General features: G+C 41.7%; 1 protein-coding gene across 3 annotated transcripts in view; it reads left to right on the forward strand.

Moving 5' to 3' along the window:
- The window catches only part of NR6A1 (nuclear receptor subfamily 6 group A member 1), a 204,950-nt gene that overhangs the window by 136,992 nt on the left and 46,333 nt on the right, over positions 1 to 21,625 (forward strand). Inside the window, exon 1 of one of the 3 annotated variants that reach the window (XM_019658828.1) lies at positions 3,067 to 3,283. The exons of the other annotated variants lie outside the window; for them this stretch is intronic. Within the exon in view, the coding sequence (XP_019514373.1) occupies positions 3,268 to 3,283 (16 nt within the window). The 5' untranslated portion in view covers positions 3,067 to 3,267. Of the gene's footprint in view, positions 1 to 3,066; positions 3,284 to 21,625 lie in introns of those variants that run through there. 3 annotated transcript variants of the gene reach the window in all.

Here is a 21,625-nt window from a genome sequence, read left to right on the forward strand (position 1 = left end):
TTAGTGTGTCTGTACTACGTATGGGTTGGTGTGAAGTGGAAAGGTAGCAGATAGTGAGCACCTCTAGGGCAAGGATCCCAGAATAGTCATTTTTGTCACCTCAGCCAACATAGTGCCAAGCTCATAGGAGACACTTGGTGAATGTAGAATTGGATTAAAAAAACAACAACCCTGGTTTCTGGAATATTTTCAGTTTAAAACACTGCGTTGTTTTTTGTTTCCTGAACTATGAATTCCCCTTTCCAACTCTAGGAATAGAAGGCAAAGCTGGAAATCATATCTAGGTACATTCTTTGTTACTTCTGTTCTTTTCTGCACTTAGGAGGTTTGCTTGTTAGTCCCATAGATAATGTGGACCTCATTTGGCTGTGTTTTTTTATTATTCCTGTTTAGTCCTTGCCACAGGGAGTGTCTGTATCAAAGATCTGACAGATAAGAACCAGAGACCTTGGACTTTTATTTTTGTGGTTTGCAAGGTTAGGAAGGAATTTAAAATATTTTCTGCGTATTTCTGGGTTTCCAAAATGGATAGAGGTTCTCTAACTAGTATTCCTCCATCAGTGGTAAAATAGCTTTCACTTTGCTTCAGACTTTCACTGAAACTTCTTAAAAACAAACAAGGTTTAATTGATTCCAGTGATTGTATGGCCGCTAGAATTGCTACCTTTTGTTTTACATTGAAGAATTAAGCATATTACATCTTGACACCCCCATTTAGTGTCAAAATCTGCAGTCTTTTTTGAAAGCTGCCATTTAAATAAATATGAGCAAACAGATGGGAAATGATGTTGAATAGTAACATTTGAAAAGAGGCTCTTTTTTCTGTCTGGGATATGTGGTGTAATGAAAGAAATGAGGAACTAGGATATTTATTTTTTCCTCAGTTGGTCTGATGCCTCCTGCCTCTTCCTTTCTTTGGGATTTGGTTTCCCCTGTCTTTCAACTAAAAGTGGAACAAGTGTCTTGCAAGGTTAACTAAGGTTTTGCCATTGATCATTTGGACTCAAATTTTGAATCCTGTTAGACATGCAGTATGCAAATGCTGCAGATGTTGGTTGGATGTTGAATTTAGTTCATCTACTTTTTTCTACATTGCAAAGCTAATATTAGCAAGTAGAAAATGTTGCTGATTTCTTCTTTTCTCCTCTCCCTACTCATAAATCCCAGGAATGCTTTAACCTTTTTAAATGATTTTTTTCTTCTGCAGTCCTTCACAATCTTCCTAGGAACCCCAGTTAGGATTTAGTGTTGTCTTTTGTGTTCACGTGGTCAATGAGGTGCGTGTTCATGTTCTCTTCCCCTGTCCTCTCAATAGAAACTATAAAGGGCTCTCAAAAAACTGCTGGGCTGAGGATGCTGAAGAAATATGACTGTATACAAAGAAAAGACTTACCGTTCTTCAACTACGTTAAAGATTTGTCCTCAGATGGGTACATCAAGGATTATTACTAAGACCCATCCTTAAAGATCAAGGGCTCTGCTACAGTCATGGTACCAGGAGCCAGACGAATAGCTCCCCATTTCATCTCCTCCAAAGATTGGCTCCATAAAGCACGGAATCTTACTGTACCTCTGTTGTGTGCAGGAACCGAGGTCAGGTAAACGTGTATCCTTTAGGGAGACAGAGAGCTGCCTTTTGAATGAATGTTCCCAGTTTAATAACTTTCTCCTGATGGACTTTCCCCTTGTTCAGCTTTCCCCCTTGTTCTATTTATAGTTGCTTTACTAAAATTATAAGAGCTACATTCAGCTCCACAAGGACTGAGAAGAAAAATATTAATCTCTGGACTAGGTGGGAGTGGGGTAGGAAAGCTGGTTGATGTGTTTGTGTTTGGGGTGAGGTGTGTGGTGTGTGGTGGCAGTGGCAGAACATTTATTTTTAGGCAGATAAATTAGAGCCTTTTCTCCTCCTCTAAATCACTTTCCCTTTGGGCCCTTACTCTAAGATGACCCTAATGTTCTCTATTGGCTGGAAAAGCCCTCTAATAACAGTGGTAGCAATATTTGCCATTCAATTATATGGCTGCCAAGTGACAGATTCCACTCCTACCCCAAGAAGTGTGTCCTTTTTTTCTGCAACACTGCTGTAAAATGTGCCTGGCCTTTAAGTTATTCCCAAGGCTAGAGAGAAAGGGAGGTTTCATAGCATGAAACACTTTGTACAGCTAAAAAGCATTTATCCCCAGGCATCAGCCTCTCTTTGAGCCATCCCACCATCTCAGTGGAACTTGCCCTCTTATGTGTTCTGATACCTGAATGGATAGCTGGATGTTTGACATCACGTGTTGTTAGCATATGACTCAGATTTGCCAGCCTCTGCAGCAGGCTGTGTCCATGCACACGCGGTGTGTCACACTCGGCCATGTGTTACTGGTATGGTTCACGAATCATGGAGACATAGCGTAACCATTGCTTAAGATCTTAGGAGTTTTAAAAGAATGAAGCAGGCTATTACTTAAAGATTTAAGAATTTGGCTGGAGGCAGGGGTTGGAATTTGTGATCTGTGCGTTCTAAAAGGATTTTGCAGCCTCAGACTGTAGTGTATATAACTTAATTTCAGACTCGTGTCTATAACCAGAGCATGGAATGAAGGGCCAGAGTTAAAGTGAACCCTGCAAATAACTCAGAGCTCCCTGTTCTCCTTTTCTCAGAAGAATTTGCCTTGTCATTGTTTATTACAATGACAAAAAGCAGGGAATCCCACTCCTCCCCCCACTGCAAACACATGCATAACCTGGAGTTTTTGTTTTGTGTTTTCCTTGTGCCAAAGGTTTCGACTCTAAATTTCTAATTCAGAATACAGTGTAGAATAGCTCTTAAAAGAAACAAAGGGAGGGAAAACCCCTGCGTATTAGAACTCTTTTAAATTAAATGCAAGCCAGGTCTTTGTAAAATGTTCCCTTTTAATTTTAGAATCTCAGCCTAAAGAAGACCAGGGGAGTATTTCCCGTTAAATAGTCTCATTATAGTTTTCAGAGAGACGTGCTAGGCATGTATTGTTAACTAGAGAAAATAAGTCTATCAGTTCCACTTAGATAACCTTTGGTAATAAACGAACTCCATACACGTTGTGACCTTAGCGCCTGAACTTTCTAATCACATGACCGGCTTGTAAACTGACCTGTAAGGATGACTGTCGTAGTCCCGGCTAAGAGAGAGAAATTGGTCAAGTATCGGAAGGGTGGTCATCAAGCTGGACTTGTCCTGTAATCTCTGCTTCTTCATGGCTGGAATAGAACTTCTCAACAAACTCCAAGAAGCATGAAATGGAGACATGGGAAGGTAAGGAAAACTGTTTAAGTCTGGGACCAGATCGAAGGTTTAGAAATTTTCTTTGAAGGTTTAAAGCAAATAGTAGCCTTCAGGCAGGAGGGAGGCAGTCCACTCCTTTTTTGTGTCTTGGTAGAATTCAGCCAGCAAGTTTTCATGTACATAGCAACTGGCTATAAATGTTTGGAGTAGAGAAAATCGTGGGAAACTAGCGAGTTGATTGTTGTGGTTGATGTTTTTAAGAGAAAGAGCAGAAAAAAGGGAAAACATTGATTTAAATTTTATAGTGACTGGAAAAAATTTTTAACTTTATTTTACCTCACAGTCCTTAGGTAAAGTTTACATTAAAAAAAATTGTTCTGTTTACCTCTCGACAGAATTTGTTTATATTTTAAATTCCTTAATCCAGTTCACCCCCATCTGCCAAAGCCTTATTTAGTACTGTTAATTATAGGTAGTATTGGGGTCATGAGGCCATTGATAAGGCAACCTCATTCCCTTTGGGGAACTTAGGTACTTTGCAGTTTGTGGCATAAGACTAAAGCCATTGCTAATTTCATTTTAAGTGGGTTGTTTTTAAAATGGGTAATATCCTCTCTCTCTCTCTCTCTCTATATATATATATATATATCTCTATCTCTATCTCTCTCATATTAATAGCACCTAGTTAGTGTTGCAATTCGTATATTTGGAGATAGGCTCTGACTTGTGTGAGAAACCCAGTGCCCCACAACGTTATTATTTGGCCCAGGAAAAACATACACAGCTAAAGAAACAGCTAGACGATGAGTCTAAGTGTTAAAGATTTGCTGTGTTTGTTTGCTGTGTTTATAAAATACAGAGTCTTAAAGTTTGGTTTCTTACCGGTAAGCACTGCAGAGTTATAGCCAGAAGACTTTCAGACTCTTTGAGGTAGTTGGTAAATTTCTAGGGCTTTAACCTATGAAATAGCCTGTCCTGGGAAAGTTTCCCAGCCCCTTGCAGCATGGCTAACATCTGCCACAGGCAGCTTTGCAGTTTCATTCTTATTCTGAGGATGCACAGACTAGGGAAGGGGGACCTCCTCTCCTGACTTCTTCTTTTTAGTAACACTCCCTTCTGTGTTCCTTCCCAGCACCTTGTATACCACAACTACCTCATTGGTTTTCATTGTAAATTAATAGGGACAACAAAGTTTGTAGAAATTATCAGTTCTATGCAAGACCTGTTATGTATTTATTTACTTACTTTATCTTGACCAGCTTCCTCTCCTTCCCCCAATAGACACAGAAATTCTTTGTAAACTATTCTGGAAATACTAGCTTTTCCAGAAAGGAGTAGTTTAAGAAGTAAAATTTGCTCTGGATCCATTGGAGCAGGAGTTTAGGGGTAGGCTGAGATGCCAGAGCAGTGGATACATGAGTTGGGAAAGGATAGCGCTGGAGCATTTGGCTTTTTTTTTCAACCAGCTTGAACCTCTTTAGTGATATATAGTCCACAAGTTCTGAAAGAGAAAAAAGGCTTGAACAGAAAGTTCTCCTTCAATGCTTATTTAATTAAGTACTGAAACTTTGATTTTTCTTAGTTGTGCAATGGCAGGAAATAACTTATGGTACTAAAACACAAGGACTTTTATTTAAAAAAGGAGTGAATTTTAAAAATTTTTACCTGAATCTTTCATATAAAATTCTAGCAAAGCAAAATGAATTATTCCAGCTGAAGGAGGTCTTTGGAAGCTTAAAAAGCAAAATCAAACTACTTACAAAAGAGACCAGTGAAAATGCTACTGTAAAAAAGCGTTGCCTGGTTTTAGATATTGGGCCCTTGTCCATTTAAATTAACCTTTGTCACAGCTGGGCATACAAATGTTTTGTTTTAGTTCACAGAGGGTTAACTCTATTCAAGCTTTCACTGTGGCAGGCCTGATCTGTGGAGTCATACAATCTGGTCTTTCAGCCCTGCCAGTCGCTAGGCAGGAAGTCTTATTTCTTAAGCTATCTTTCAGAATGGGGGGTTGGGATTTGGAGAAAGGTGGGGGAAGGGCCTTGGAGCATCTGTAAGGATCAATAACAGAGAGCGAGCCGCGAGAGAGGCCATTGTGCACACTTGAAGATAGATGCAGCCCTGTGCACAGCGCTGCCTGGCAGGACAGACACCTAAATCCAAAACAATGCAGCCGAATGAAGTCCTTGTGACAATCAGGCTGCTCTTAAAGGAGAAAGAATACTTAGCAATGCCCTTTTAATGTGGGGAATATTCTCATGCCTCAGCTTGCTAGGATCAGGCAGTCCCCACTAGAAATAACTCCAAATTGATTTTTAAACGCCTTTTGTCCTCATGCTAATACTGTATTGAATTGGAGAGGGTGATCATTTTGGTCTTAGTCACATGCATGAAAGCATTGAGTAATCTTTTTTCTTCTTTCTTTTTTCCTTCCCGTCTTTTTTATTCTAACATTTGATTTACCCTGTTGGTGTTGGAGGCATCATTAAGGGAATGAAAAAACCAAAATTTGGTTGGGATTTGAGTAACACATGTTTGAAACCCCTCCCCCAACAGCTGGTATTGGCTCTTGAAAGTTCAACTGAACTAAACAGATGCTCTTGGTGTGTTATTTTCAGATCGTTTAAACCAAACTTGCAGCCAAGAAATATACAAAAATCATAGATCTTATTTTAAAATGCACTTAAGTTGTGATGTCACACCACATCTTAATTCCTATTATATGGGTATTAAACAGAGATACCTGAGCTTGGGAAAGTGAGCAATTCCACCAATGAAATTAGGATTTTAAAAGCATTACTAGGTTTGTTGTCTTTTACTCTAGCCTAGATTTTCATTTTTTGAATTTCCCTTTCCCAAGCCCAACTTAACATTCCTGTTTTACTGTATCCTTTTTCAGCAGACTAAGGCAGTAGTTCAGTAGGTACTTTTATGATGCAAATTCTTTATGGCAGTTGGAAAGAGGAATGGAGTCATTGCCGCCTCTCTTCCACTAAACCCCCAAAGTATTGGTGACAACTGATGGTAACAGCTGTGGAAAATGGACTTATAAAGAGCCTTTCATATCCTTCTCCTAATTTGAAATCTTTCAGGAATAAATGCATAAACAAACCCGGGGTCCATACATAATATACACAAATGGAATAAGGGGATGGGATGGAGTAGGGAAAGATCTGCATCTGAAATGAGCCCTACATTTAGTTTATTTTATGCCATTTGAGTTGAGGCCTGACATATTCTTCTGGACAGTTTTGAGGCTCAAGAGAACAAGTAGACACCTCACAAGATCTTGTGGGTATATTTATTTTAATTTAATTTTTTATATTAGTTTCAGATGTACAAAACGATTAGACATTTACACCCCTCACAAAGTGATCCCCCCCTCCCCCAAGTCTCCTACCCCTCAGACATGTGTATAGCTGTTTCATGTGGCTATTTTTAACCCATCTCTAATCTATACCCTTTCTTGGGAAAATGATACAGAAAAAGAATATCTAATTTAATCATCATAAACAGTGCCTCGTTGATACCATTGTTTTGCCTCTCTGATACATTATAATTCTGCATTAATATTTAAACCAAAAGATCAGTTCTTTTAATGGGCATTTTCCAGAGAGATACAAATATTAGTAACAAAACTTGGAAGTTCAGTTTACATTGTATTAAAATAGGGTATGAAACCTACCATGACCCTTTTGAACAATGTGGTCTTTAATGTGCTTTTAGGGGGAGGGCCTAGTGAAGCAAAAGCCATAAAAGTCTTCAGGGTTCAAGATGAGGTTGGGATTTTAGCCCATTGCTTTTGTCATTTTCACACACAAACATCACTGCAATCATGTTTGATTTAGCATCCTTAATACAATGAGGTGGAAGAACAAAAGGATATCTGAGGCACAAGTATGGAAGCCAAACATTCTCCCTTCCCCCCAAATTTCTCAAATCATTCTCTTTTCTCTGTCTTCCCTGGTACTGGGGTTTCTTCTTGAGCCAAGGATATCAGTCCACTTGTAACAATCTTCTTTTTGCATGCCTCAGCAGTTTCCTTAAGAAATTGAAAAATAAGCCACTCTTCAAATATTTTTTTAGACACAAGTTATGTCCCAAAGATTTGCTAAAAACACTATAATTAGGAAAAATGCATCTACTCATATTTCAAGGTTGAGAGTTTGGGGGTGTTCCCAACACACAGCTGTTTTACATATTTTGAAAAGCCCGATAGATGTAAAGGTCATTGCTAACTCTAACTGGGTCTTGATGCTCACACTGTGATCCAGGGACCTTGAATTAATTAGGATGAGAAGCATGGAAGGTCAGAAGTCAACTGGCTGGTGGACTGTGGTGGATTGTCATTGGGGCCAGTCAGAATTCCTGTAGGATTTTTAACCAGTGAAACCAAACCAAACAAAAACAAAAACAAAAAACCCGCTGCTGCTTCCGTGGCCTCTGAGCAGATCCCATGGTCTATATGGTAAGGACTTGTTCCCTGCTGCCCAGATGGCTCATAAAAACTTGGCTTCATCATTGCCTTGCTGCAGGATTCCCAGGGTTGGAGAAAGAGCCTGAGCAGCCCGGCTCTGTCACTTGGTCAAGTCACTTGACCTCTGTGAGCCTCAGTTGCCTCAGATGTACAACAGGGGATAGTAATACCAATCTCTCTCAGGGTTTGCTATAGGAACTAAATAAGAGAACCTCTGTCACAGTGCCCAGCACATGCTTAACATGCCTTGAAATTGAAATGAGTTTTAAAGAGCAGCCAATTTAGGGAGTTAAGAAAAGAGAGGACTTGGGGGTGAGCTTGTGGCTGGTGCTGTTCAGATTCTAAGTAGGAAACTCCTCAAGGAATGCTCCCTTCAGTGGGTAGCAACCAGGGATGGGGCCTTTGGAAATTTAGCCTCAAAAATGCTGTACAGCTAGGGAGGTGAGCTGCCGAGCCTTCTCCTACAAGGAATTGCTGTGCCACTCGTGGACTGATGAAAATAATTAGTAATGAGTGGGTCCCTGCAAAATTTGTGACCTTATCCCTAAGAGACTCTTTTACAATTATGTTGATTACATGAAAAAGAAGAGGGGATGAGCTCTAAGTGAGCACACAGGTTAAATCATAATCAGAAAAAGAAGGAAAGTCAAGTTTTCATATCTCCTTCCATGTGTTTTGGTAGATAAATAGATGCCAAGACAATTGCCATGGCCAGGCTTGATAGCCCTTTCTCAGAAACTTTACCATGAAGTGGTAAAGTTGGGAATACTGGTAGCATGCTAATCATTGCTCAGCCTAACTTTTGAGCTTTCAGTCTTCTGGGGGTTCAGAAGTTATATCAATGGCTCACTCTGATCTCTGTGTATAAAATTATAATTTATGTAGCCAACATTCATTGAGCATTTACTGTGTTCTAAGCCTTGGGAACACAGGTAAATCAGACATAATTCCTTATCTGAACTGCAGCTCTGCTTTTGAATGACAAAGAAAAAATAATTTTAATGTTGCTTAACAGATACTAACTATTCATCACTTAAAACATAAGTTTTTGAGGATAATTGCAGGGAAAGGAGTTACATTTGGCTACCAAAACATTATTTAAAACTGGCAGTGGGATTCGTTTTCACTTTGTTTTCTTTTGTTATTGTTTTTGTTTGGTTTTTTTTACACTGTTTGACAGGCATTTTTTGTTATGGAAGATTGTTTTTTTAATTTTTAAAAAGACTTTTATTAAAAATATAGCTAACATACAATATTATATTAGTTTCAGGGGTACACTGTAGTTATTCAACATTTATATACCTAAAGAAGTGATCACCATGATAAGTCCAGCAACCATCTGACACCTTACCATGTTGTCAAAATATTATTGACTATATTCCCTATGCTGTACATTACATCCCCATGACTTACTTGTTTTATACCTGGAAATTTGGACCTCTTATTCCCCTTCACTTTTGTACTTCTTAATGCCTTCACCTTTTCCACCCTACTCCCAACTCCCTCCAGTCTCTCACTCCAATAAATCTAGTACCCATCTGACAACATACATAGTTATTACAATATTACTGACTATATTCCTTATGCTATACCCAACATCCCCATGACTACTTTTTAACAACCAATTTGTACTTCTTTTTTTTTTTTAATTTTTATTGGGGAATTGGGGGGTGGGAACAGCGCTGGGGAATTGGGGGAAGTGGAACAGACATGTTGCTGTCCTTTTGTTCTTCAGTCTAGTTGTGGAGGACGTCGCTTCACTGGCCCAAGTTGGCACCATCATTGTGCTCTTCCCGGGCGAGGCACATCAGTCACCGGCTTCTGGACGGCTGCTCACTGCGGCTGCTGGCCGCTCACGCTGGCTGCTGGCTACATACGGTAGCCCATGGCAACCCACTGCAGCAGGGGCTGCAGCCTATGCCGTTGCTGGCGACTCACGACAGCCCAACTCCAGATTGAGCTGTTGTTCAGCATCTTAGCTGTAGAGGGCAGTGTCACTGGCCCTCATATGTGGGATCCGAACCGGGGCCCTCTGGCGTCCCAAGCCAGCTCCTAACCAACGCGCCACTCGGCCAGCCCCAATTTGTACTTCTTAATCCCTTCCCCCTTTTTTCATCCACACCCCCAACCCCCTCCCATCTGGCAACTGTCAGAACGTTTTCTGTATCTGAGTTTGTTTCTGTTTTTTGTTGTTGTTGTTTATTTCATTCTTTAGATTCCATATATAGGCGAAATCACATTGCATTTGTCTTTTTCTGTCTTTCACTCCACTCAGCAAAGTATCTTCCAGGTCCTGCCTCCACATCTTGGCCATTGTAAACAATGTCGCAATGAACATGTGGATGCACAGGCTCCCTTGAAGTAGCATTTTAGATTTCTTCAGATAAATACTCAGAAGTGGGATTACTGGATCCTCCTTCGTCTCTTGTTATAGCCTGTGTTTTAAGGTCTATTTTGTCCAGTATAAGTAGTGCTACTCCAGCTTTTTTTTTTTTTTCCATGAAATAACTTTTTCCATCACTTTACTTTCCATCTGTGTGTATCTTTCAACCTGAAGTGAGTCTCTTGTAGGCAGCATATATAAGGGTTTGGTTTCCTTATCCACTCAGGCCTCCTATGCTTTTTAATTGGAGCATCGCTACCCCCCTCCCCACCCCCACCCGCTATCTTAAAGAAGTCCCTCTAACATTCCTTGTAATACTAATACTGGTTTGGTGGTGATAAACTCCTTTAGCTTTTTATTGTATCAGAAGATATTTGTCCTTCAATTTTAAATGGTAGCCTTGCTGAGTAGAGTACTGTTGGTTGTCGGTCCTTGCTTTTCATCACATTGGATATTTTGTGCCAGTTCCTTCTGGCCTGCAAAGTCTCCGCCAAGAAATCATCTGACAATCTTATTGGGGCTCCCCTGTAAGTTACTAGTTGCCTTTCTCTTGCTGCTTTTAGGATTCTCTCTTTGTCTTTAACCTTTGTCATTTTAATTATAATGTGTCTTGGTGTGTGCTTCTTTGGGTTCATCTTGTGTGGGACTTGCTGCACTTCCTGGATTTGTATGTCTATTTCCTTCATCAGGTTAGGAACGTTTTCAGTTACTATTTCTTCAAATAGGTTCTCAATCCCTTGCTTTCTCCCTTTTCCTTCTGGTACCCCTATCATGTGAATATTGTTATGCTGAATATTGTCCCAGAGGTCTCCTAAACTCTCATTTCTTTGGATTCTTTTTTCTTCCAAATTGCTGATTCAATCCTCTGCTTCATCTAGCCTGTGGGGTGATTCCTTCTAGTGCATTCTTCATTTTAGTTATTATATTCTTTACCTCTGACTGGTTTTTCTTTATGGTTTCTATGTCCTTTTTTATGCTTGCTATCTCTTTGTTGAAGTTCTCATTAAGCTCCTTCAGCATTCTTATAACCATTATTTTGAACTCCATCTCTGGTAGGTTGCTTGGCTCTATTTCGTTTAGTTCTTTTTCTGGAGTTTTTTCCTGTTCTTTCACTGGGGACATATTTCATAGTTTCCTCATTTTTGGCTGCTTCTCTGTGTTTGTTTCTATGTATTAGTTAGAGCTGCTATGTCTCCCAGCTTTGGCCGGTGGCCTTAGGTAGTAGGTGTCTTTTGTGCCCTGGCACAGTCTCCCCGGTCACCTGCTCCAGGTGCTCCAGGAGTGTCCCTTGTGTTGGTTGTGTGTGTCCGCCTATTATAGTTGAGCCTTAATTGCTATTGGCACATCATTGGGTGAGATTGACCCTCAGGCTGATTGACTGTGGAGTTTTGCCACGTCCACAGCTTATGAGCTGCTGTGCAGGCCCCACTAAGTGGGATTAGCTCCAGTGGGCTCTGGTGCCTGTTGGGACTGCCCTTTTTGTATGTTGTTTGTGGGGCTAATTGGGTGGTGCTCTGCTGTGGTCTGAAGCCAACCTCCAAGTATGTTGGTTCTGGGGCCTCTTGGGAGGGGTTGTGGTGCAGGCCCAAGTCACTCGCTGCCTGTGACCAGCCGGGGACTACCTGGTGGGTGCTACAGAGTGATCCAGGGTTATTTGTTGCCTGTGCTAAAGGTGCTGGAGGCATGTTGGAGCGGCCATGCTGTGAACAGAGGACAGGTGCCACCAGTACCAGGCCTGGGGTAGCTCTGCGTAAAGACAGGACACCCCAAGGCCTGCTGCCACCTGCCTTTTCCCTTCAGGGTCCGCCACTGATAAAGTCTTCTGTGGTTACACAAGTTGGTTGAGACTGGGTTTCAGGGGTCTCTAGAGTGGGAAGAGTTGTGGTCACCGGGTCAATGTAGACTCTGGTTTGGTGCTAGTGCTGAGCCTGGAGCTACTCAGCAAAAGTCTTAGAGCACACCGAGGCCAGTCGCTGCCCGCATGGGGCCTGTGGACTCCAATAGTTTTCCTAGAAAGAGTGCAGTGTGAGAAAGTGCCTCCAGTGTTGTGTGAGCTGGGTGGGGCGGGGTCGCATTGGAGCTCACCAGGGCAATCAAATTCAGATTTGGCTGTATGGCGGAGGGCTCAACACAGGAAATGTGGTGCCTGCCTGCCAGCTGCACGAGAAGAGCGCCCCACACAGGGAAAATGGTGACAGCCCTCCAGCCCTCGTCTGAAAGCCACACACCTTAGTCTGCCCCCTCCCCCCACTCCTCTTATGCTTCCGACAGCCCCCAAGTTACCATCCCTCCACCGGAACTCAGGGTGAGGGCCTGGGAGTGAGAGAGTCTGCACGGGCCATCTAAGAGGACATCTGGGTTTCCCCGCAGCCTTCCGTCTCACCCAGATAGTTGGAATCCCCACTTTTTCACAGCCATGTGTTATGGGGGTTCCTCTTCCCGGCATCAGTACTCTGGGCTGGGAAGCCTGGTGTGGGGCTGGGTTGCCTCACTCCACCAGGGGGAATTTCCATGGCCAAGATATCCCTCCCGATTCTCAACTGCCACAGAAAGGTTTGGGGTCAGTGCATTTTGTGTCTCCACCCCTCTTACTAGTCTTGATGTGGCTTCTTCTTTATATCCTTATAAAACTTCTGTTCAGCCAGACTTCAGATGGTTCTCCAGGTTGATTGTTCTATAATTTAGTCATAATTTTAATGTGTTCACAGAAGGAAGCATGCACAGTATTTATCTACTCTGATATCTTCAATCTCCTGTCATTGACGCATTTCTTAAAACATTTTTGCTCTTGCAGATATATGGATGCAAAATAAAATATTCAAATATTTTTCTGAACATAGTAAAATTAGAGCCCTGGATTGCAGTTGGCAAAGGTGTGGAGAAGCTAAACCTCATTTCTGTGGGTCTCTGTTAACATCCTATTCAGTTAGCAAAAAGTTGTCCTTTGATGAGGTTGCAGCATGTTTCCTCAGTATTTGGCTACAGAAACCTTATTTTGCTTTTCCGAAGAGCTGAGGTATGGGTCACTTATTAAATGTCAACTACAGTTTATTAAATAACCGCTCTACAGCAAATGGATATTTGAGACATTTTTTAAAAAGAAAAAATTAAACACCATCACAGTGGCCATTTAATCCCAAAACATGTGCTTGAGTCAGCTTGGAAAGAAGAGATGTGTAAATGAAAGGCTTGGTGACCAGTAGGTGCTAGTCTTGAAGTCTTGGTTATTGTCATTATGATAAGAGTGTGTTTACATGCACACACTCTCAGATGCAGGCATGGTTTTTGCGTTTTTTTTTGTGTGTGCCCTGAGATAGTTGTTAATTGCTGCTGACAAGAAAATCTGCCGTCCTCACCTCTTTTATTTAATTGGGGGTAGAATAGGGGAGGGGTGATGATGTGCCATAATTAGTGTCTTTCCCCGTCACTGGGAAATGGGTAGTCCAGCCACCCATTGTTTTAACCATAACCTGTATTAAAATGGTACTTCAAGTGTACTGTTAGGATTCTAGGTTCCTTCTGAATGCGTAGAAATTAATCATCCCTCAGCACCACAGAGTCACGTACACCAAAACCCTTGCCATGAGGTTACCAACCTGATACCAGAGAAAAACTACCCACTGTAGGACAGTTTCAGTATGAAAAGTTCACATGTCATACGCTGAAAAATATTTGGACTCAGTTTCCTTGTTATTTATATCCACCAATCATTAATCTCTCTAAAGTAAAAGAATGGTGAATGTCTAGGGTGTCTGAGGAGAGGGGGTCAGGAGTGCCAGTTTTATGAAAGTACTGATCCGCAAGTGCCTCAGGGAAGCAGAGCCCTTGGGCTCAGATGGCTACATGAGTAAAACCGTGAGAGTGTCATGTGTGGATGGATGCTCATATGCCCTGTTTAAGTTTCATAGTTTGTGGTCTTAAGGATGAATGCAGAGACTCCAGCACTTAACATTGTTGAACATTGTTGACACATGGAAGTAGTTAACAAAAGCACCTTTGGGCCATTAGGGTGGGAATCTCCAGTGATATACATGTCAGTGTTCTGGCCCATTCTACTAAATCTGATCAGAATTCTGGAGAAAGTGGCCTCTTGGGAAGGCAGGGTGGCAGTGACATTTTCCACCCTAGCACATATGGTTTCACTTACAGCATGCTAAGTGGTCTCTGTCACCAGGACCTGAGAATGGGGCAGGGACCTAAGGAGCTGAGCTAAGCCTGGAGCACCAGCACAAGGTTTCTAGGCTGGCCCACCGGTTTGTCTTCTAGAGTTCTTATAAATTGTGTGCTTTGATTTGCAAGTAGATAAGCTACACTATTCATTCATTCAATTGACATTCACTAGTGGTTGCTCTGTGCTTGGTATGTACTAGGGATACAGAATAAAATAAGAATTTTGGGCCGGCCGAGTGGCTCAGTTAACAGTTGGCTTAAGAGTGAGCTGTGAACAACAGGGCCACCGGTTCGATTCCCATATGGGCCAGTGATACTGCGCCTGAGCTGAGCTGTTGCTGATCTGCCAGCGGGTGGCAGGATGGCTCAGCTGGTGTAACAACAAGATTGCCTTTTCGATTGTGGGCTACGCCCACCCGCAGCTAAGACTGAGTTCGGCACCTTGAGCTGAGCTGCCGTCCGGATGGCTCATTGGATAGGGTGTGTGCTCCTAACAACAAGGCTGTTGGTTCGGCTCCCGCGTGGGATGGTGGCTACGCCCACCCTCAACTAAGATTGAACACAGCACCTTGACCTTAGAGGCCACAAGCTGCCGATGGGCAGCCAGATGGCAACTGACGCCCTTCACAGTGAAGACTGAAGAACAGCAACTTGGCTGGTCCCCTTCCCCAATTCCCCAACACTGTTCCGTTCCCCCAACTCCCCAATAAAATCTTAAAAAAAAAGAAAAGAAAAAATAAGAATTTCCCCCTGCTCTGTGGGGCATACATTCATTAAATTAATACATCCATTCATTAAAAAATACAACAGACCCCATCTCCGTTTGGGACATTCCCCCCATAAGCACAGATGGCCCCTTAGAACCATTTAACCAAGTCCTCTCCATCTGTCGTGCCTGGCAGTTTGTAACAGGTAAAGTTAAGGCTACTGCACGCTCTAGTAGAGGAGATAAATATAAACAGTAAGTGCAACAAGGTGTTGGTGGCACAGTGTTAGCAGTCCTGGAGGGTACTGAGGTTGTGCAGGGGTAGAAGTGCTCATTCCTGTTTGGGCCATCAGGAAAGCAACATGAGAGATTGGTCGATGTTTGTCAGGCTGCTAAAGTCGAAAAGGGTCTCCCAGGCAGAAGGAGGAGCATAAACAAAAGCATGAGAATATGAAACAAACTAACAGGGTAGGGGTGAGTTACAAAGCTCATGCAGAACAGAAAGATTGGTTGGTTTAGATGCAAGGGAAACCCTAGAGAGAGCTTTGGTCTTCTGATGGATGACCCCACCCCAGTGGAACAGAAGAGAGCCCTCTTCACATTCCTGTTAGTCCTCCCCTTGCAGATTTGTGGAAGAGGTTAGTGTGCTTGCTCTAAGGAACACAGGTCCCCGCACATCTAGAGGCCTGGACCCTGCTGGATTTAGGGAGAGCATGCCACAGCCTTACTTCATCTTGTTATAAATTGTCAGGCACTACAGAGGGAGAGGCCTTGGTTAGATGGTTCTAAGGGCAGGTAGTAGTAGAGGTGGAGAATGAATTTGAGATCTGTTTTGGAGGGAGAATTGATGGGGTTTGGTGATGGTTTGGATAACAGAATATAAAAGGGATTAGGAATGACTCCTAGATTTTAGGCTTGAACAATGGATATAGGTTTCATTAGAAAGATGAGGGAAGATTATCCAAGAAACATGTTGATACAGAAAATAGGAGTATAATCTAGAATTATGTTTGACTTTGGTGAGTTTGAGATGCCTGTTAGAAAGCCAAATGGAATATTGTTTTTTTTGTTGTTGTTGTTCTTCAGTCTAGTTGGGGAGGACGTCGCTTCACTGGCCCAAGTTGGCACCATCATTGTGCTCTTCCCGGGTGAGGCACATCAGTCGCCGGCTTCTGGATGGCCGCTCACTGCGGCTGCTGGCCGCTCACGCTGGCTGCTGGCTGCATACGGTAGCCCATGGCAACCCACTGCCACAGGGGCTGCAGCCTACGCCGTTGCTGGCGACTCACGGCAGCCAGCTCCAGGTTGAACTGTTGTTCAGCATCTTAGCTGTAGAGGGCAGTGTCACTGGCCCTCATATGTGGGATCCGAACCGGGGCCCTCTGGCGAACCAATGCGCCGCTCGGCCGGCCTACAAATGGAATGTTAAATAGGCAATTTGGATACTGAAGTCTGGAGTTCCAGGGAGGTTTTTGGTTAAATATACACTGTTGAATTATCACAATATAGATAGTAGGCTGAAGTCATCTAAAGAGAGAATATTGGGAGGAAAGAGGTCCAGGGACTAACCCCTGGGGACATGACAACAGTTAGGAATTCCAAAGAGTTCTTAATAAAAGGGACTGAGGAACTAGTGGTTTGAGAGAAAGTGGGAAAACGAGGAGAGTGGTATTCTGGAAGCCAGGGGAGGAAAGTGTTCCAAAAAAGAGAACTCAGATGCTTGTCCAATTTATTTCATCCATCCAGCAAACATTCCTGAGTACTTTCACTTTATGAGACTTCATGGATAGGTCCAGCAGGACAGATAAAGTGCTGGTCCACAAAGAGCTTCTACATACAGCCATGCACCTAACAGTGACATTTTGGTCAGTGACGAAGGACTGCATAAACAGGGGCTGGTGGTCCCATAAGATTATAATGGAACTGAAAAATTCTTATTGTGTAGTGGTGTCATGGCCATTAAAATGTCGTGGTGCAGTGCATTCCTCGTGTGTCTGTGGTGATGCTGGTGTAAATAAACTTGAGTTGCTGGTCCCATAAAAGTATAGCACATACAATTGTGTATAGTACATCATACTTGATAATAAACATTCATGTTACTGGTTTATGTATTTATTGTTACTTTAGAGCGTACTCTTTCTACTTATAAAAAAAGTTTGCTGAAGGGCTGGCCGAGCGGCCCAGTTGGTTAAGAGCTTGCTCAAGAGTGTGAGCTTTGAGCAACAGTGGTTCGAGTCCGGGCCCGAGCTGAGCTGCCATACAGGTGGCAGGATAGCTCAGCTTTTAAAAAAAATCAACACAAAAAACAAAGTTTGCTGTAAAACAGTGTGACGTGTTACAGTGGCAGCAACCTCATACATCTCTTGTTTACTATATCTCTTGATTGAGTCATTTTTTCTTGTGTTCGATTTAATCTCATGTTGTTGTGTACAGTAATATGTTGTACAGGCTTGTAGCCTAGGAGCAACAGACTGTACCATACAGCCTAGGTGTGTAGTAGGCTGTATCATCTAGGTCACACTCGATGATGTTCGCACATCGATGAAATCGCCTGGTGATGCATTTATCAAAACATATCCCTGTCATTAAGTGGCACGTGACTATAGTATTCTAAGGGTTTCAGTGTGAAATCTAATAGGGATTCTGAGGGCCCATCTATATTCACTTCTGATATTAAAATTTCAGCAAGTTGCCTTGAACACCTTAACACTCTTGATGAGGGCCTACCGAGTGGTGCGTTGGTTAAGAGCTGGCTTGGGACGCCAGAGGGCCCCGGTTTGGATCCCACATATGAGGGCCAGTGACACTGCCCTCTGAAGCTAACAAAAGAACAGCAACTTGTCTGTTCCCCTTCCCCCAATTCCCCAGCACTGTTCCCATCCCCCAATTCCCCAATAAAAATCTTTAAAAAAACCAAAACATATATGATAGCACCCATTGAGTATTATAGATACATAGGTCATTTAAAGGCAAATGAAATGCAGAGACTGCTGTAATAAAGAGGTTATTTACACAAACTTGCAAGTTACTTTAATTCTCTGGACCTCAGTTTCTTCATCTGTAAAGTGAGGCTGAGGAGCTAGTATATTTCTTAAGCCCCCTCTGGATCTGAAATTTAATGACTCCATAATCCAAGACCAGGTAATCAAAAAAATCACAAATGACTGAGATCCGTAACAAGCACATCAACCCTCAACGCCCGTAATATCTGGATCATGGAAACCTCAGGAGCCAGATCAACTTCTAATTGTCTGATGGTGGAAGCACAAGATTTTGACAGTTGGAAGCTCCACTAATGAAAGTCTCTAGCAGTCTCTTTGGAATAAACCCAAAGACAATTTTGTGTATACATATTTCCTAAGGATATTTTGACAACTCTGGTTTAACTGTTTGGTATAATTGTACTGTGTATTTTCCTCTCAATGATAGAGGCCTGTAAATTTAACTCAAAATCATGGAAGATATTTCTAAAAACAGCTATAGCCTCCGGGTGGAGAAATAATAATCATAATCATAATAAAACGCAAATACATTTGTTGATCCACATTTTCAAGTCTTTTACATATTTCAGTCTCTCCATTCTCACAACAGTCCTGTAAAATGAATATTTGTATCTTTTTTGTCTTTGTAGATGAGGAAACTGAAGCTCAGAGAGATTGTCACACAGCTAAAAATAGTGACTAGCTGGGATGCAAAGCTGGGGTTGCTTTTGCTTTGACTTTGTAATTACAGTAAACATAAACAAAAAACATCAAAGGTAATTTACTACAAAAAGTCAATAAATAAATTTTGGGTTCTCTAACCCAAGCACTAATCTCCAAAACCTAGGTAGATGTGAAGAGGAGCAACCAGGCTGTTGAGAAGAGTTAGAGATGTGAAGCTATTATAAGAAGGTGTTTTTCTGTACCTGACTGTTAGGCAAACCCAGTAGGCCCCATGCAAGCAAGAGTTAGAAGCTCACTCAAGTGAATTACCACCCTTCTTCACAGGCACCCTGAACTTTAGACTATATGGGGCACTTTCTCATACATTTTAGTTAGTGCTCATAGGAACTTTCCTCACTGCCCTCTTTTTACTGATGTACCAATCCTGAGATAAAATGGTGATATGATAATAGTAATAATAATAGCTTACATTTATTGATCATTTACTATGTGTCAGGTACTTTACATGTATTTACTGTTCTCAGCACTAAGTACATTACATGTATTAACTCAATCCTCACAATATAAGTACTATTGTTATAAGTACTATTGTTATGATATCAGTACTATTGTTATGCCCGTTTTACAGATGAGGGAGCTGAGGTAGTAGGCCATACATTTAGTAAATGTAAAAGAGATTTGTGGTAATCATCACAATATATGTAAGTGAAGTTATGCTGTACGCCTTAAACTAATATAATGCTGTATGTCAATTATGTCTCAAAACTGGGAAAAAGTCTAAATATTAAAAATATAACTAAAAAATAAATCAAATTTTGATATGAAAAATCACTATACCTACTATATTACTTTTTGATCATAGAAAAATGACCCGCCTGAGATCAAAAGCCTAGCTTAATCCTCCCCAATTTTGTATAAAAGCTGGAAGTACAGATGTGGCATGTGGGTTGTGGGCTTCTATTGATGACCCACAGCTAGAAGGGAAAGCTTACGTCATCTTAATAGGCAGGAACATCAGGGTGAGTCAAACGAGGTGATAAATCAAGTACCGTATTTGTTGCCAAGATCCAGCTTACCATTTTGCAGGATGTGAATGAGGCAGCCTAGCAGCAAAACACGAAAAGAAGACTGAGAGGTTTGAGTTACCATATACTTAGGACCAATGTATAATATTAATCCACTGTGTTTCATGCACTCATAGAGTATATACTTTGACAAATACATTACAGCTGTCCTAAAGGTAGCAAACCCAATTTGCATTTATTAAAAACATAATAGGGAATGGGGAGAATAGATCCCTCTTTGTTCTGTGCTAATTAAGCCACGCTCAATTCTGAGCATCATATTTTCATATGATCCTTACAAGCAGGAACATGTCCAGAGGGGAAGGCAGATGACCATTATGATAAGGGGAATAGAAGTCATATGCCATGTAAGTCACTTACTGGGACTAGCGGTTTTAAACTTCGAAGGCTGTGAAACTCGTGGTGGAAAAATGGAGGGAGCACGCTTGTTCAGATTGGTCAGATTGAATTAAGACTGGTGTGTTTTTATTGCAGGAAATTATATTTAAGTTTCAGGAGCCCTAGCGGCTACTCTCAATCCGTATGAAGCCATGTAGTACCCTCTACTTCACTTCATCCCCAGCCCTCGTCACCACCATACCACACAGGCTTGCTTCATCTGCTTTTCTAGAACAAGGCCATCTCACTGGTCACATTCACAGCTCCAGTCTCATCAGAAGCCAGCAGTCCTGTGTCCCCCCATTACAAAATCTTGGAAACAGGGAATTTCATTGAACCAACTTGGGCCAGTGTCTTTTTTTCAGTCCAGATAGCAATAACCAGTATCTGTTCCTGCTCCCATCCACTTGTCTAGCAGTGTAAAACCTATTACTTAACAAAGAAAAGAGGATTGGTACCAGCGAGCAGACGCCCAAAAGACATGACATCTATTACAGATTCCACTCTCACCATACACTGATCTCTGACAGCCTCATGCATTCCTACAGCCTCCCTACAGAAGACGCCCAAATCAACCTAACTGCAGAACTGCATACTCTAGCATTCATTGAGGCCTTCCTCACCTCCCTCTGCCTCAAATACTGCACTCCTAAAACATTTAAATACCTACAGCCAGCCAGCCTCTGCCTACAACTGTTCCTTCTGGCTGAAATTGACATACTTTTATTCTAAGACCCAGTTCAGTTGACACCTCTTCTAGATAATCTTTTTTCTACTCCCCCATCTAGCTCCAAAATCACTCACTTCTCTCGGCCCACTTGATCTTCTCTTCCTAGTTTAGTATTGACTGCTCTGTATTGAAATTGCGGCATTAATGTCTGTCTCCGCCACTATGGTGAGGTACACAAAGGAGCCCCCAAATAGTTATCAGTGAATAAATGTCAAGAGGTGGTTTGAAAAAAGAAGTAATAATTATGAGTGAGTTCGTGTTTACTTATACTTCAACTTCAAAAATACTTTTTGTTACTTATTTGTTACTTATTTGTTACAGCTTTTGTGTGTGGGTCCAACCTATCTATTAATGAAATGTCTATATTTTCTTTTTTCAGAGACTTCTCAGATTCAGCCAATTCATTTTTTTCTAAATGAACAAGAAATCCTTAAAAGTTCCCAATAACTATCCAAATAGGACAAGCCAGATTTGCAGGTTCTTTTCTCCAACTGGGAAACCTAATTTGCATGAAATATGAAAGCTGTTCATCACAAATAAAAATTTGATTCCTAATTCAAAGATTTCTCCATAGAAGAGACAGGAAGGAACTAGGGACTGTGGTCTGAACTTTTTCTTTCTTGCCCCCACCTATTGACTGATGGGGTAGCATTTTCTGTGGCTTCACTAATTGTAATTTGTGAGCCTTTTCTTCTTTGTTTCCAGGCCTAAGTACAATAGTTAGTGGCGGAAACATTTTGTGTCTGTCTGTCTGTCTGTCTGTCTCTCTCTCTCTCTC

Source organism: Hipposideros armiger, unplaced genomic scaffold (genome assembly GCF_001890085.2).
Source record: "Hipposideros armiger isolate ML-2016 unplaced genomic scaffold, ASM189008v1 scaffold_290, whole genome shotgun sequence".
NCBI classification, from domain to species: domain Eukaryota; kingdom Metazoa; phylum Chordata; class Mammalia; order Chiroptera; family Hipposideridae; genus Hipposideros; species Hipposideros armiger.